The sequence below is a fragment of the Ahaetulla prasina genome, chromosome 17 (assembly GCF_028640845.1).
Source record: "Ahaetulla prasina isolate Xishuangbanna chromosome 17, ASM2864084v1, whole genome shotgun sequence".
Classification (NCBI taxonomy): domain Eukaryota; kingdom Metazoa; phylum Chordata; class Lepidosauria; order Squamata; family Colubridae; genus Ahaetulla; species Ahaetulla prasina.
In genome coordinates, this window is record NC_080555.1 from 8460001 (window position 1) to 8474802 (window position 14802).

Consider the following 14802-nt stretch of genomic DNA (forward strand, 5'->3'; position numbering starts at 1 on the left):
CCAGTCCCCGAATCATCTTGGTTGTTCTTCTCTGCACTCTTTCTAGAGTCTCAGCATCTTTTTTACATCGTGGAGACAAAACTGGATGCAGTATTCCAAGTGTGGCCTTACCAAGGCCTTATAAAGTGGTATTAACACTTGACGTGATCTTGATTCTATCCCTCTGTTTATGAAGCCCAGAACTGTGTTGGCTTTTTTGGTGGCTGCTGCACACAGCTGGCTCCTGTTTAAATGGTCGTCCACTAGGACTCCAAGATCCCTCTCACAGTTACTGCTGATGAGCCAAGTTTCACCTAATCTGTACCTGTACATTTGGGTTTTCTTGCCTAAGTGTAAAACTTTACATTTCCCCTATATTAAATTTCATTTTGTTAGATAGGGCCTAGTTTTCAAGTCTGTCAAAATCCTTCTGTAACTTGAGTCTATTTTCTGGGTTGTTGGCTCTTCCTGCCAGCTTGATGTCGTCGGAAAATTGGATGAGTTCCCCTTCTATTCCATACTCTGGTGAAGCTGCTAACAGGACCCTGGCAAGCTGGCAATGGATAATGTTATATATTGCTACACAAATTATAACTCAATGTAAATGGCCCGAAATCAGAATTATAGCAGCAAAAAAGAACCTTAGATTTAGTGGCCTTGATTTAACACACAACCCCTGTCGCAATTATGTTGCTGGGAGTTGGGAAAGTAAGGGGGCAGCCCAGGGGTCGTGTTTCAGCTGGTTCAGGCCGGTTTGGACGAACCGGATGTTCATTTTAATCTGGTTCGCCAAACCAGTTGTTCCAAGGACTGGCTGACCCCGCCTGCCCCACTCCGCCCCTCCTAGGAATCTCCACGCATCCCATTTTGGATGCCAGGTAAGTGCAGGGCGCACACAGAGGCTCTGGGAGGGCAAAAAACAGGTCCAGAAATGACCCTGTTTCCTGTCTCTGGAAGGCCTCCAGTGCCCAGGGGAGGCTGTTTTTGCCGTCCTGGAGGCTCGAGGAAAGCCTCCGGAGCCTGGGGAGGGCGAAAATGCGCCCACCCCCACTGTGGTGCAGGTGGCTGAATAGGCCACATCCCCATGGCCACGCCCACCCAGCAGTCGGGCAGCAAACCAGTTGCTGAAATGTTTCAATCCCACCCCTGGGGCAACCTTTTCTTTTTCCTGTGGACTTCTGCCTCCTCTGAACGCCCTCTCTGTCCCTCTGTTTTTGGGGAGGGCAGCGGAGAAAGCCGGGGAGAGGAGTCTGTGTTTCCGGCTGGTGAGCCCCGAGCAACAGTGCCAACACCCGCTGTCCACCAAGTTGACCCGCCAGACGTGCTGCTGCAGCGTGGGCAAAGCCTGGGGCGTCCATTGCGAGCGATGTCCGGCCGACGGAACGGGTGAGTCGAAGGAAAGATTGGGGGAAGGGCAGAAACGGCGATCGTCGGCTTCCTCAAACGCACCCGCTCGCATCTGCTTCTCTGTCCCGTTTGTAGCTCGGATCGCTGTCTCCGTCTTACCGCTGTCCTTGCTCAGTCTTCTCTTTTGAACGTCGGGGCTATTTCACTTGCTCAGGATGGGCTAACAGGTAGTCCTCATTTAGGGACCGTTCAAAGTTACAAAGGCACTGGAGAAAGCGACTTTCGGCCTTTTTTCACACTTAATGGCCTTGGTAGCATCCTTATGATCCTGTGATCAAAATCCAGACACCTGGCAACTGGTTCGTACTTATGACCGTCCCTGAGTCCTGAGGTTTATCAGCTCACCTTTTGCAACCTTCCGAGGTCGGTAAAATGAGGACCTGGATTGTTGGGGGCCATAGGCTGACTCTGTAAAGCACTGTGAAGCGGTATATAAGTGCTATTGCTATCTTCCTTCCTTCCTTCCTTCCTTCCATGGTGGCGCAGTGGTTAGAACGCAGTATTGCAAGCAAATTCTGCCCATAGTCAGGAGTTCTTTCCATCCCTCACTCTCCCTCCCTTTTTTCCTCCCGTCTCTTCTTCTTTCTCTCTCCCTGCTTTTCCTTCCTTCCCTTTTGTCTTTGTTCCTGCCTTTATTTTTTCTCTTTCTCTCCCTCCCTTCCTGTTAAAATGCAGAATTGCAAGCAAACTCTGCCCACAGTCAGAAGTTTGATGCTGACCGGCTCGAGGTTGACTCAGCCTTCCATCCTTCCGAGGTTGGTAAAATGAGGACCCAGATTGTTGGGCGGCAAGAGGCTGACTCTGTAAACCGCTTAGAGAGGGCTGGAAAGCACTGAGAAGTGGTAGATAAGTCAAAGTGCTATTCCTTCCTTCCTTCCTTCCTTCCTTCCTTCCTTCCTTCCTTCCTTCCTTCCTTCCTTCCTTCCTTCCTTCCTTCCTTCCTTCCTTCCAGTTACAATGCAGGATTGTAGGCTAACTCTGCCCACTGCCAGCAGTTCAATCCTGACCGGCTCAAGATTGACTCAGCCTTCCATCCTTCCGAGGTCGGTAAAATGAGGACCCAGATTGTTGGAAGCAAGAGGCTGACTCTATAAACCACTTAGAGTGGGCTGTAAAGGCACTGCGAAGCGGTATATAAGTCTAAGTGCTATTGCTATATCCCTGTTTTGCCATGTTGTCCTGGACATCATCTTCTTCCATTGCCCATTTTCCAATGCATCTCCTGTTTTTCTTTTCTCCTTCCTCTCGTTCTCTGCTCCTTCGTCCATTGCTTCGCCACGCAAATTTTACCTGCAGGCTGATGGGCGTCTGACTGTCTTATTTTCTCTCTCCCGGTTGGATAGCGGCGTTCCGAGAAATCTGCCCTGCAGGGAGAGGCTACCACATTCAAACCTTGCACCAAACTCTCACCATCCAGGGAGAGAGTGAGTTCCTACTCCAGATCCACCCGGATGCTACAAGCGACTTGCCACAACTGCGGCCGGAGCCCCCCACTCCTCCCGCCATGGACAGCGATTCCCAGGAAGCAGAAGGTTGGTTCGCTCGCGCGGGAAGGTGAAGAGAGGGGGCTTCAGGGTGAGCTGGGGGTAGTTGGACGGTGAAGGGAGGGTCGTGGGCACATTCTCAAAATGGCTGCCTTTCATTTGCCACCAGCGAGATTGGCCAGGATGTTTCCAAATAGGTCCCCGAATTGTTGGAGATGTGGTCACAAACAAGGGACGTTCTACCACATGTAGTGGACCTGCCCTAAGATTAGGAAATTTTGGGGGAAGATAAAAATCTGGCTGGATGAAACAACAGGGCAGAAAATAGAAAAAAAACCAAAATGAAACTATTCCTATTGGGCATTCTGGAAGGGAAAATGGAAAGAAATATACAATATATCATATAACACGTATTGACAGCATGTAGAATTATGATAGCACAGAATTGGAAACATCTGGATATCCCACCGGATCAAATCATAATAAAAATATATATGAATGTGCAGAAATGGACAGATTATCGATGGAAATGAAGGAGAGGGAAGATACTGAGTACCATCGAATATGTGGATGGTATTCCCGGCTGGAGAGTAAGCATAAAACTTAAGAGAGATTTTTGTCATGAGACTGAATTCTGAATAGAGGTTAAAATAATTTACATAAGAATGTTGGTTTATAGAGATACTTAGAAGTAGAATCCGTATATAGAGGTTAAATAGGATAAGAGATACCGATGTAGGAAAAGCTGTAATGTAATTTTGACGTGTTTGTCTTTGTGTGTTTTATATTTTTTTTGTTTTTGTGTATTGTGGTTTTTTTTTTGTATTGTGTATTTTAACTTTTGGAAATTCAATAAATATTATTTTAAAATAAAAAAAACAAAATGGCTGCCTTGGCAGGTATGGCTGGTGCAAGACAGGTAGTCCTCGACTTACAACAGTCCATTGAGTGATTGTTCGAAGTTACGACGACACTGAGAAAAGCGACTCGTGACCATTTTTAACATTTGTCATTCGTGATTGCCTAATCAAAATTCAAATGCTTGGCAAACGATTCAAATTTTTGACGGGTTGAAATGCCCTGGGGGGATCACGTGATTGCGACCTTCTGACAAGCAAAGTCAGTGGATTCACTTAACAATGGTGTTGCTAACTTAGCAACGGCATAGATTCGCTTAACAGCTGTGGCAAGAAAGGTCATAAAATGGGGGCAAAACTCACTTAACAACTGAGCCACATAAATTTTGGGACTTAATGGTGCTCATAACTCGAGGACCACCTGTATTTTCCCTCTACAAATATTTTCCCACTTTTATTGACATCTTCACACAAACCGCATTTGTGTTCTTCCTTCCGGAAACCGGCGCACATACGGTGATCACATGATCGTGGGAATGTGTAATATCTTTATAAGTCACCTTTTTCAATGCTGTTGTAACTTTGAACAGTCACTAAAGAGATGGCCGTAAGTTGAGGACTAACTGTACTGTGTATATACCTCCTGGATGAACTCATCTGCGGAACCCAAGCTGTACTCAATATTTGGGTATATTTTGGCAGCTAAAATTTTTGACTTTATCTTCAAGTAGATATGCTATTAAGGTTCCTTTTCGATTTGGTGTTTATGTTTTTTGCTTTTCTGCTTAGAATAGAATAGAATAGAATAGAATAGAATAGAATAGAATAGAATAGAATAGAATAGAATAGAATAGAATAGAATAGAATAGAATAGAATAACCGAGTTAGAAGGGACCTTGGAGGTCTTCTAGCCCAACCTCCTGCCCAGGCAGGAAACCCTACACTATTTCAGACAAATGGTTATCCAATCTATTCTTAAAAACCTCCAGAGTTTTTTTTGTTTTTGTTTTTATTTGCATTTATATCCTGCCCTTCTCCGAAGACTCAGGGCGGCTTACACTATGTTAGCAATAGTCTTCATCCTATTTGTATATTTATATGCAAAGTCAACTTATTGCCCCCCCAACAATCTGGGTCCTCATTTTACCTACCTTATAAAGGATGGAAGGCTGAGTCAACCTTGGGCCTGGTGGGACTAGAACCTGCAGTAATTGCAGGCAGCTGTGTTAATAACAGACTGTCTTACCAGTCTGAGCCACAGAGGCCCAGAGGTGTTGGACCATTCACAACTTCTGGAGGCAAGTTGTTCCACTCATTAATTGTTCTAACTGTCAGGAAATTTCTCCTTAGTTCTAAGTTGCTTCTCTCCTTGATTAGTTTCCATCCATTGCTTCTTGTTCTACCCTCAGGTGCTTTGGAGAACAGCCCGACTCCTTCTTCTTTGTGGCAACCCCTGAGATATTGGAACACTGCTATCATGTCTCCTCTTGTCCTTCTTTTCATTAAACTAGACCTACCCAGTTCCTGCAACCGTTCTTCATATGTTTTAGCCTCCAGTCCCCTAATCATCTTGGTTGTTCTTCTCTGCACTCTTTCTAGAGTCTCAGCATCTTTTTTACATCGTGGCGACCAAAACTGAATGCAATATTCCAAGTGTGGCCTTACCAAGGCATAATAAAGTGGTATTAACACTTCACGTGATCTTGATTCTATCCCTCTGTTTATGCAGCCCAGAACTGTTGGCTTTTTTGGCAGCTGCTGCACACTTGCTGGCTCCTGTTTAAATGGTCGTCCACTAGGACTCCAAGATCCCTCTCACAGTTGCTCCTATTGAGTGAGGTACCACATATACGGTACCTGTGCATTTGGTTTTATTCCCTGTTCCTTAATCTCAGCTACCCCAAACCAAGCCATTTGTTCCACGGCCGGTTATGATTTTAAAGTCAATTTACTTTTTCTGACTACTCCAATCGCAACTCAGCTGTAACAACAACAGCGTAAAAAGGGATCTTGTTTCCTTTTATCTCTGCCACATTGTGTAATGCAGTTTGCCCTTCAACAGCATGAGGCCTAGCAACTTGGCTTTTCATTTTTTTGCAAAGCAAACCCTCCCAGATAAGGAAGCAAATATCTAAAGCTGAGATTTGAGGCTTTTTTTATTTCAGACTGACGTGAGTTTGGATTAAAATCGTAACTGGAGCACGTCAAGATATCTTTGTTTCTGCCAAAAAAACGGATTTGAAAGCTGTTTTATAGTTCTGCAGTTAGTTATTTGACTTGGTTTATTGCCAGCCACACAAAATCAAATGATTTACTGCAGTCTTAAAGAAGAAAGAACATTTCTGGACATGCAGACGTGTTTTTTTTTTTAAAAGGAGGAGGAGTAGTTATTTCTTTTAAAAAACAGAATCACATTCTTGGACTTTATGATTGAAGGTGTGTGCTGTATGTGAAAAAACAAACAAGCAAGTTTCTAGTCCCTGGAACTCCAGGAATGCCACATCATTTGCAATCTCTCCAGCCAGAGAGCAGTGCGTAAAAATAATATTTTGCTTAGCGTTTTTTTTATAAGCTTTTTTATGGAACTTGATTGGACATTGGTTGTTATGGATATATGAAAGAAAAAAGGAAGGAAGGAAGGAGGAAGGAAAGGAAGGGAGGAGGAAGGAAGGAAAGGAAGGAGGGAGGGGAGGAAGGAAAGGAAGGAGGAAGGAAGGAAGAAAGGAAAGGAAGGAAGGAGGAAGGAAGGAGAAAGGAAGGAAAGAAGGAAGGAAGGATAAGGAGAGGAAGGAAGGAAAAGAAGGAAAGAGGAAAGGAGGAAGGAAGGAGGAAGGAAGGATAAGGAGAGGAAGGAAGGAAGGAAGGAAGACAATTTTACCCATGGGTGAAAATTAATTAAACCAAGCTAGAAATAAGGAGGAATTTCCTGACCATGAGAACAATTGCAGGTATTCCTCAACTTACAACAGTTTTTTAGTGACCGCTCGAAGTTACAGCAACACTGAAAAAAAGTGATATATGACCGTTTTTCACACTTACGACCGTTGCGGCATCTCCATGGTCATATGATCAAAATTGAGATATTTATGATGGTCACCGTGTCCCCAGGGGTCACGTGATCCCCTTTTGCGACCTTCTGACGAGTAAAGTCCATGGGGAAGCCTGATTCACTTAACAACCATGTTACTAACTGAACAGTTGCAGTGATTCACTTAACAACCGTGGCAAGAAAGGTCCTCAAATGGATCAAAATTCACTTAACCACTGTTTCATTTAGAAATGAAATTTGGGGCTCAATTGCTGGTCGTAAGTCAAGGACTACCTGTAATCAGTGGAACAGCTTGCCACCACGAGTTGTAGGTCCTCCATTACTGGAAGTTTTTTTTTAAAAAGTTTTTTATTTTATAGACAAACATACATTTAAAACATCAACAATTCCTTCCGTGTGACGTCTCGGTGTTTTCTTTCTGGCTCCCTCATTTTGTTGTTTCTTCTTTCTTCACTTCAATTTAAACTATCCCCATTTTTCCACAAATACATTATTAACATTTTCTTACATAATTATCCATTGCTTATCTGTACCTTTCTTCTAACCGATGGTAAAATTTATCCCATATCTTAAAATATTCTGTCACTGGAGGTTTTTAAGAAGAGATTGGAAAACTGGTTGTCTGAAATGGTATATAGAGTTTCGTGTCTGAGCAGAGGGTTGGACTAGAAGACCTCCGAGGTCCCGTCCAACTCTTGTTACTCTGTTACTCATAATTATTATTTTTTTTAATTTACATTTATATTTACAAAGTCAACTTATTGCCCCCCCCAACAATCTGGGTCCTCATTTTACCTACCTTATAAAGGATGGAAGGCTGAGTCAACCTCTGGCCGGGCTTGAACCTGCAGTAATTGCAGGCTGTTGTGTTCTAATAACAGGCTTCTTACCAGCCTGAGCTACCACGGCCCCTAATGGTTTAAATCAGTAGAAGAATGGCCTATGTTCCTTGTCCTTGACCGGGATGCCTTATGCACGGTCACTCACGCTCTCGTCACTTCTCGTCTGGATTATTGCAATGCTCTCTACATGGGGCTACCCTTGAAGTGCACTCGGAGGCTTCAGTTAGTTCAGAATGCAGCTGCGCGGGTGATTGAGGGAGCCACACGTTGCTCCCGGGTAACACCACTCCTGCGCAGTCTGCACTGGCTACCTGTGGTCTTTTGGGTGCGCTTCAAGGTGTTGGTTACCACCTTTAAAGCGCTCCATGGCTTAGCGCCCGGGTACTTACGGGACCGCCTGCTGTTACCTTATGCCTCCCACCGACCCGTACGCTCACACAGAGAGGGTCTTCTCAGGGTGCCGTCCGCCAAGCAATGTCGGCTGGCGGCCCCCAGGGAAAGATCCTTCTCTGTTGGAGCACCTACCCTCTGGAACGAACTTCCCCCTGGTTTGCGTCAATTACCTGACCTTCGGACCTTTCGCCGTGAATTGAAAACGCATTTGTTTATCCAAGCGGGACTGGCTTAATTTTTTAAACTTTTGAATTTTAATAATTTTAATTGGGGTATTTTTATGAATTTTATGGGTCAAATTTGACGGTTTTAAATTTTCGGCCATTTATAGAATACGTTATTATAATTTTGTTTTAATTTGTATATTGTACTGTTTTTTAATCTGGCTGTACACCACCCTGAGTCCTTCGGGAGAAGGGCAGTATAAAAATCTAAATAATAAATAAATATGTTCACACAGGCATTCATTCTCATCAAAAGTTCTAATCCTCATCCGATCTTTTCATTTATGTTTTGCAGCTGTGACTCCAGCGATGGTAAGTGTGAGACCGACTGAGGAACTGTGGAAGAAGTGTAAAAAACAAAACAATTAGTTAAAAAAATAAATTAATGGCCATCTTCAGATACAACGCCACCTCAGAGAGTTGTTGATTGGAACCTGAGCCACCAGGGGATTGTAGAAGGGGGTCTCCAGAGGTCATTTGAATCAATCTACTGCTTTTCAACCTATTTTCCAAAGCACCCGGAGTCAAGACAAGAAGCAATGGGTGGAAACTATTCAAGGAGAGACGCAACCTAGAACTAAAGAGAAACATCCTGACAGTGAGAACGATTAACCGGTGGAACTGCTTGCCACCAGAGCTTGTGGGTGCTCCATCACTGGAGGCTTTCAAGAAGAGATTGGACAACCACTTGTCTGAAATGGTATAGGGCCGTGGTGGCAAAAAAACCACAGGTGGCAAGCAGATCCCTCTCTGCGGGCACACGAGCCATTGCCCCAGCTCAGCTTCAGCGCGCATGGGCATGCGCGCCTCCTGCTGACCAGCTGATTTTCGGGTCTCTGTCGGGCGTGCGGTGGGGGGGCATGCGGGAGATGCGCGGCGCATATGCTGGGGTGGAGGGAGCACGGTGGGGGGTCACACACGCATTGCTTTATGGGTTATAAGTGCATTGAGGTCTACTAGACCCAAAATGAGGCACGGGGGGTGCAGCGCAGCCCCCTCGTGGCCCGTTTTTGCTCCCAGGAGGCTTCAAGGAGGCCTACTAGGCCCAAAATGGGGTGCAGGGGAGTGGGGTGGGGTTGCGCGCACATTGCATCATGGGTGCAGGCACGCCGACGTGCTGGTATGTGTGCACACACGTTTTTGGCACACAACAAAAAAGTTAGCCATCATTGGTATAGGGTCTCTTATAGGGGGTTGGACTAGAAGACCTCCAAGGTCCCTTCCAACTCTGTTATTCTGTTGTTATTTTTTTTTTTTTTCTCCAAAAGGAAGGATTTTGGACATAATCTCATCGGTTCACACTGATGAATGATCAGGTTGCAAATCCCAGGGACACGTGAAAACGCATTTATTTATCCAAGCGGGACTGGATTAAAAGTTTTACTTAATTTTAACTGGGGTTAGTTATTAATTTTTAGGAAATGGGGTTTTATCTTTTTAACTGTAATTTTAAACTTTGGCCTATTTAAATAAGTTTTTTAATTTTAGTTTTTATCTTGTATGATATTTGTATTTTATCAGGCTGTAAACCGCCCTGAGTCCTCCGGGAGATAGGGCGGTATAAAAATTTGATTAAATAAATAAATAAATAAAATCCCCCATTAGCGACTTTCCGACAAGCAAAACTCCACGGGGAAAGCTAGATTCACTGAACGACCGTCTTTACTAACATAGCCACGACAGCGATTCACTTAACAACCCGTGGCAAGTAAGGTCGTAAGGTGGGTCAACACTCCCTGAACAAATGTGTCTCACTTAGCAACAGAAATTTTGGGATAAGTTTTGGTCATAAGTCGAGGACTACCTGTATTTATGACGGTTGACATGTCCCGGGGTCACCTCCTGACCAGCAAAGTCAGCGGGTAATTCGCTTCACAAACGGGTAGCTAACTTAACAACGGGCATGATTCACTTAACAGCGGTGTCAAGGAAGGTCGTAAAATGAGACAAAAACTTAGCAGCATAGATTTTGGGCTCAATGTTCATTGCCTTCTTCTCTTTCCTTCTCAACCTCTCCAGTTGCCCAGAGAAACGACGGTTTCGGATGAGCAGGGAGTAGTTTTCGGCAACACCCCGACTTTGGGTCCTCGATACCCTGGTGAGTGAAAGGAAAACACTTCTCTGTACTGTTCTCCACAGCCTCATTTGAGGGCATTTTCAACGGTTGCAGGAACTGGGCCTGGCTGGTCTAGTGAAGAGAAGGACGAGGGAAGACCTGAGAGCATCTTCCAATATTTGAGGGGCTGCCCCAGAGAGGAGGAAGGGGGTCAAGCTATTTTCCAAGGCCAGACAAGGAATTAGGGATGGAAACTGATCAAGGAGAGATTCAACCTAGAAATAAGGAGAAATTTTCTGAGACCTATCAACCGATGGAACAGAAGTTGCCTTCAGAAGTTGTGGGAGCTTCATCCCTGGAAGCTTTGAAGAAGAGACTGAACTGCCATTTGTCAGAAATGGTATAAGGTCTGCTTGAGCAGGGGGTTGGACTAGATGACCTACAGGGTCCCTTCCAACTCTGTTATCTATAACCAAGATGATGAGGGGACTGGAGGCTAAAACATACGATGAACAGTTGCAGGAACTGGGCCTAGCTAGTCTAGTGAAGAGAAGGACCAGGGGAGACATGAGAGAATCTTCCAATATTTGAGAGGCTGCCACAGAGGGGAGGAAGGGGGTCAAGCTATTCTCCAAGGCCAGACAAGGAATTATGGATGGAAACTGATCAAGGAGAGATTCAACCTGGAAATAAGGAGCAATTTTCTGGCAGTGAGAAATTGTCTCACTGGGTCTCCAGCTTGGGCAAGGGGGGTTGGGCTAGATGACCTCCGAGGTCCCTTCCAACTCTGTTCATCGATTAATCTTTGCAGTGGTGATCACGAAGCCCACCGTCGCGGTTGTGGTGAAGTACCCCGAAGAGGAGCGAATGGATGAGTTTTACATGCCCCCAACTCAAGAAACCGGTAAGCACCATTGTCCCCGATCGCGTTCCCCTGTCGTCTTTTTCTGAAAAGAATTTTTTAAAAAAAAAAGGAATTACAGGTAGTCCTTGACTTACAGCCATTCATTTAGTGACTGTTTGAAGTTACAATGGCACTGAAAAAAGTGACATATGACCACTTTTCACACTTAGCGACCGTTGCAGCATCCCCAATTAGTCGTGTGATTTACACTGGGATGTTTAACAACTGACTCACATTTATGACGGTGGCGGTGTCCCTGGGGGCTCACGCGATCCTCTTTGGCGACCTTCTGACCCAAGCCAAGTCAGTGGAGAAACCGGATTCACTTTAATGACCGTGTGGCTAATTTATTTATTTTTTTAATTGAAAAAGTTTTACAAAAAAAATTTCCCCCCCTCTTCCCTTCCCCCCCAACTTCCCGGAACAAACACAAGGTATAGTAAAATTAAAACAAACATATACTAAAAAAATTTCCTTCCTAACTAAATTAGACTCCTACAATTCTCATCAATTCCTAACCTCCCCCAAAACAATCAAAAATAATACATCCTAATCATTCAAAGGCAGTCTGATAACTCTTAGTCTGATATCTGCTTTGAATATAGTCAATCCATTTTTTCCATTTAGATAAAATATCTTTCCTGCGTATTGTCTTTCAAAAAGGCTGAGATTTTTGCCATCTCAGCCAAATTGCTAACTTTCAATATCCATTCTCCTACCGTGTGGTTAATTTAATAACTGCGGGGATTCGCTTAACGAATGGGGCGAAAGTCACTGAACAGATTTCTCGCTTCACCAACGCGACGTACGAGGTTGGTCGTTGTGGCTGCCGACGTTTGCGAGCGCGAGGAAAAATTGTAAGCCGCTTTTTTTCAGCCCCCGTCGTAACTTGCAACGGTCGTTAAGGAAGTTGAGAACGATCTTGTATGTAGATTTCTTGTCGTTTGGCGCTTCGTGGCTGGGTTTATTTTTCTTATTTTATTTTTTTTTCACTCCCTCCTCTCCCTCTTCATTCCCTTCTGAAATGGCAGCTGAGCAGCCCCGCTTTCATTTCAAATTATTTCTATTTCTTAATTACATATCTTCAATCATTCCTTTACATTGATCCTTCATCTCCCCCCCTCTCCCCCCTTCCCCCCCTCCCCCCTCCCACCCCCCGAGACTTCCCAGAACAGAGTACAGGGTATAAAATTAACAATCATAAATTAAAATACAACATAAGTCAAATCCATAGTCACTCCTCTCTCTTAAGACCTTAACTCCCCTTCCAAAAACAGAAAAGTACATTCTTCTTCCAGTCCATTATATATCAGTCCATTCCACTCCTAAAATCTTCAGAATCTTCCAATTAAGTTAGTATTTCCAGTTCATCAATAAAATATCTTCATCAAGGCTGGGTTTGAAGGCTCGGTGTTGCATTCTTCAATCGATGGAACGATTGTGGCTATTTTTGATGGGTTTCCCCCTGCCTTCCTTTCTCTCCCGCCCCTACGCAGAGGTGGATATTTGCAAGCTGAACCGCAACATCTGTAGCCACGGGGAGTGCATCCCGACCCGATCCGGCTTCACCTGCCAGTGTTACCAAGGTTACCGGTGGCATCCTCAGCACAGGTATTGTGTAGGTAAGAGGCAGCTTCCTTCAAACGTTCGCGCTTGAGCAGGAGGTTCCGTCGGAATAGAGCTGGAAGGGACCTTGGAGGTCTTCTAGTCCAACCCCCTGCCTCAAGCAGGAGAGCCTATATCAGTGATGGCTAACCTTTTTGCCGTCGCGTGCCAGAAGCAGGTAAAACCAGTAAAGAAAAATATCTATTTGATTATCCATGTAATAATAATAACATCATAATAATGTCAAGGTTCCAGAAAAACCTCTTCTGCATAAAAAAAAACTCAGAAGCCATTGTTTTCCAGAGTTCTTTACTAGCATGAGGAAACTGGCACACGATGAGTGAAATTCCAAAACTGAATTTCCGGATTCTTTTCCCAGTTATACAAACCCCAAGAGTCCCACCCCCCTGACCCCTTTGATGGTCACATGGTCCCACGTTCTCCCAGTTCATTCGAATATCTTCTCGCCACTCTTCCTGCAGATGTGAACACCATCCGACCTTGACCGCTTGAAGAATGTTACCATACACCTCAACCCCCCTTCTTCCCCTCAGGGGAAAAATGTGGCAGTGCCTGGAACCCTAAAGAAAAATATCTATTTGATTATCCTTGTAATAATAATAACATCAGCCAGAATTGTTTTGGCGTAAAATTTGGAGAGCAGAGAAAATACCCCTGGAAGGAGAAATGATTAGAAAAAATTTAGATGGTGCAGAAATGAATAGATATAACTCTGATGATTAAACGAAGAGAGGATTCGGAATATTTTAAGACATGGGATGAATTCTACCATGGGTTAGAAAAAAGGTACAGATAAGCAAAGGATAATTATGTAAGAAAATGCTCTAATTAGAATAGTGTACTTGTGGAAAAATGGTAATAGATTAAATTGAAGCGAAGAAAGAGGAAACAGCAAAAAGATGGAGCCATGAAGAAAAGATCGAGATGCCACACAGAAGGAATGACTCGTGTACTTAATGTTTGTTTGTTTATAAAATAAAAAACTTTTTTTTAAAAAAGCGAGGCGGGCGGGGTTGCTCGCCCGCATGCCCACATCCATAATTCAATGTGCCCTGCGCTCCCCCCGTTTTTGCCACGGTGGGCACAGTTTCTCGCCCTCCCGAGGCTCCAGAGGCTTTCTTGGAGCCTGGGGAGGGCAAAAATGCCCCCCCATCCCCCCGCGGAAGCCCTCCGGAGGCCAGAAACAGCACTCTTCCTGACTTCCAGTGCGACCGGAAGGCCTGAAAATCAGCTGGCCGGCACGCACATGTGCGCTGGAGCTGAGCTAGGGCAATAATAATAATAATAATAATAATAATAATAATAATAATAATAATAATAATAATAATATTTTAATTTATAGACCGCCCTTCTCCCGAGGGACTCAGGGAACAGCCAGTTAAAATACAGGAAAACAGGCAATATTAAAAACAACCCTTAAAAAACTCATTCAATTGGCCAAAACTAAAACACAATTGCACCCTATAAATTATTAAAAATTTAAAACCCCAATTAATCAAATTAATTTTTTTTTAAAAAATCAAGCCAGTCCAGCGAGACGGAACAAATAGGTTATATCATTTCAATTAACCAACCAACCAACCAACCAACCAATCAATCAGAATAGAGCTGGAAGGGACCTTGGAGGTCTTCTAGTCCAACCCCCCCTGCTCAAGCAGGAGACCCCATATCATTTCAACCAACCAACCAATCAATCAATTAATCAATCAGAATAGAGCTGGAAGGGACCTTGGAGGTCTTCTAGTCCAACCCCCCCTGCTCAAGCAGGAGACCCCATATCATTCCAGACAGGTGGCTGTCCAGTCTTTTCTTAAAAGCTTCCAGTGATGGAGCATCCCCAACTATTGATGGCAAGTCATTCCACTGGTTAATTGTTCTCACTGTTAGGATGTTTCTGCTTAATTCCAGGTTTCTTCATTTAGTTTCCAACCGTTGTTTCTTGTCCTGCCTTTAGGTGCTTTGGAGAATAGGTTGATCCCAC

General features: G+C 44.2%; 1 protein-coding gene across 5 annotated transcripts in view; it reads left to right on the plus strand.

Moving 5' to 3' along the window:
- Window positions 1–14802, plus strand: part of LTBP3 (latent transforming growth factor beta binding protein 3) — a 55193-nt gene that overhangs the window by 19901 nt on the left and 20490 nt on the right. For 3 of the 5 annotated variants that reach the window (XM_058160294.1, XM_058160291.1, XM_058160293.1), the window contains exons 7-12: window positions 1202–1365; window positions 2730–2918; window positions 8531–8547; window positions 10255–10333; window positions 11103–11195; window positions 12692–12817. In XM_058160294.1, the coding sequence (XP_058016277.1) occupies window positions 1202–1365; window positions 2730–2918; window positions 8531–8547; window positions 10255–10333; window positions 11103–11195; window positions 12692–12817 (668 nt within the window). The remainder of the gene's footprint in view (window positions 1–1201; window positions 1366–2729; window positions 2919–8530; window positions 8548–10254; window positions 10334–11102; window positions 11196–12691; window positions 12818–14802) is intronic. The other 2 variants (XM_058160295.1, XM_058160292.1) reach the window with 1 other exon arrangement.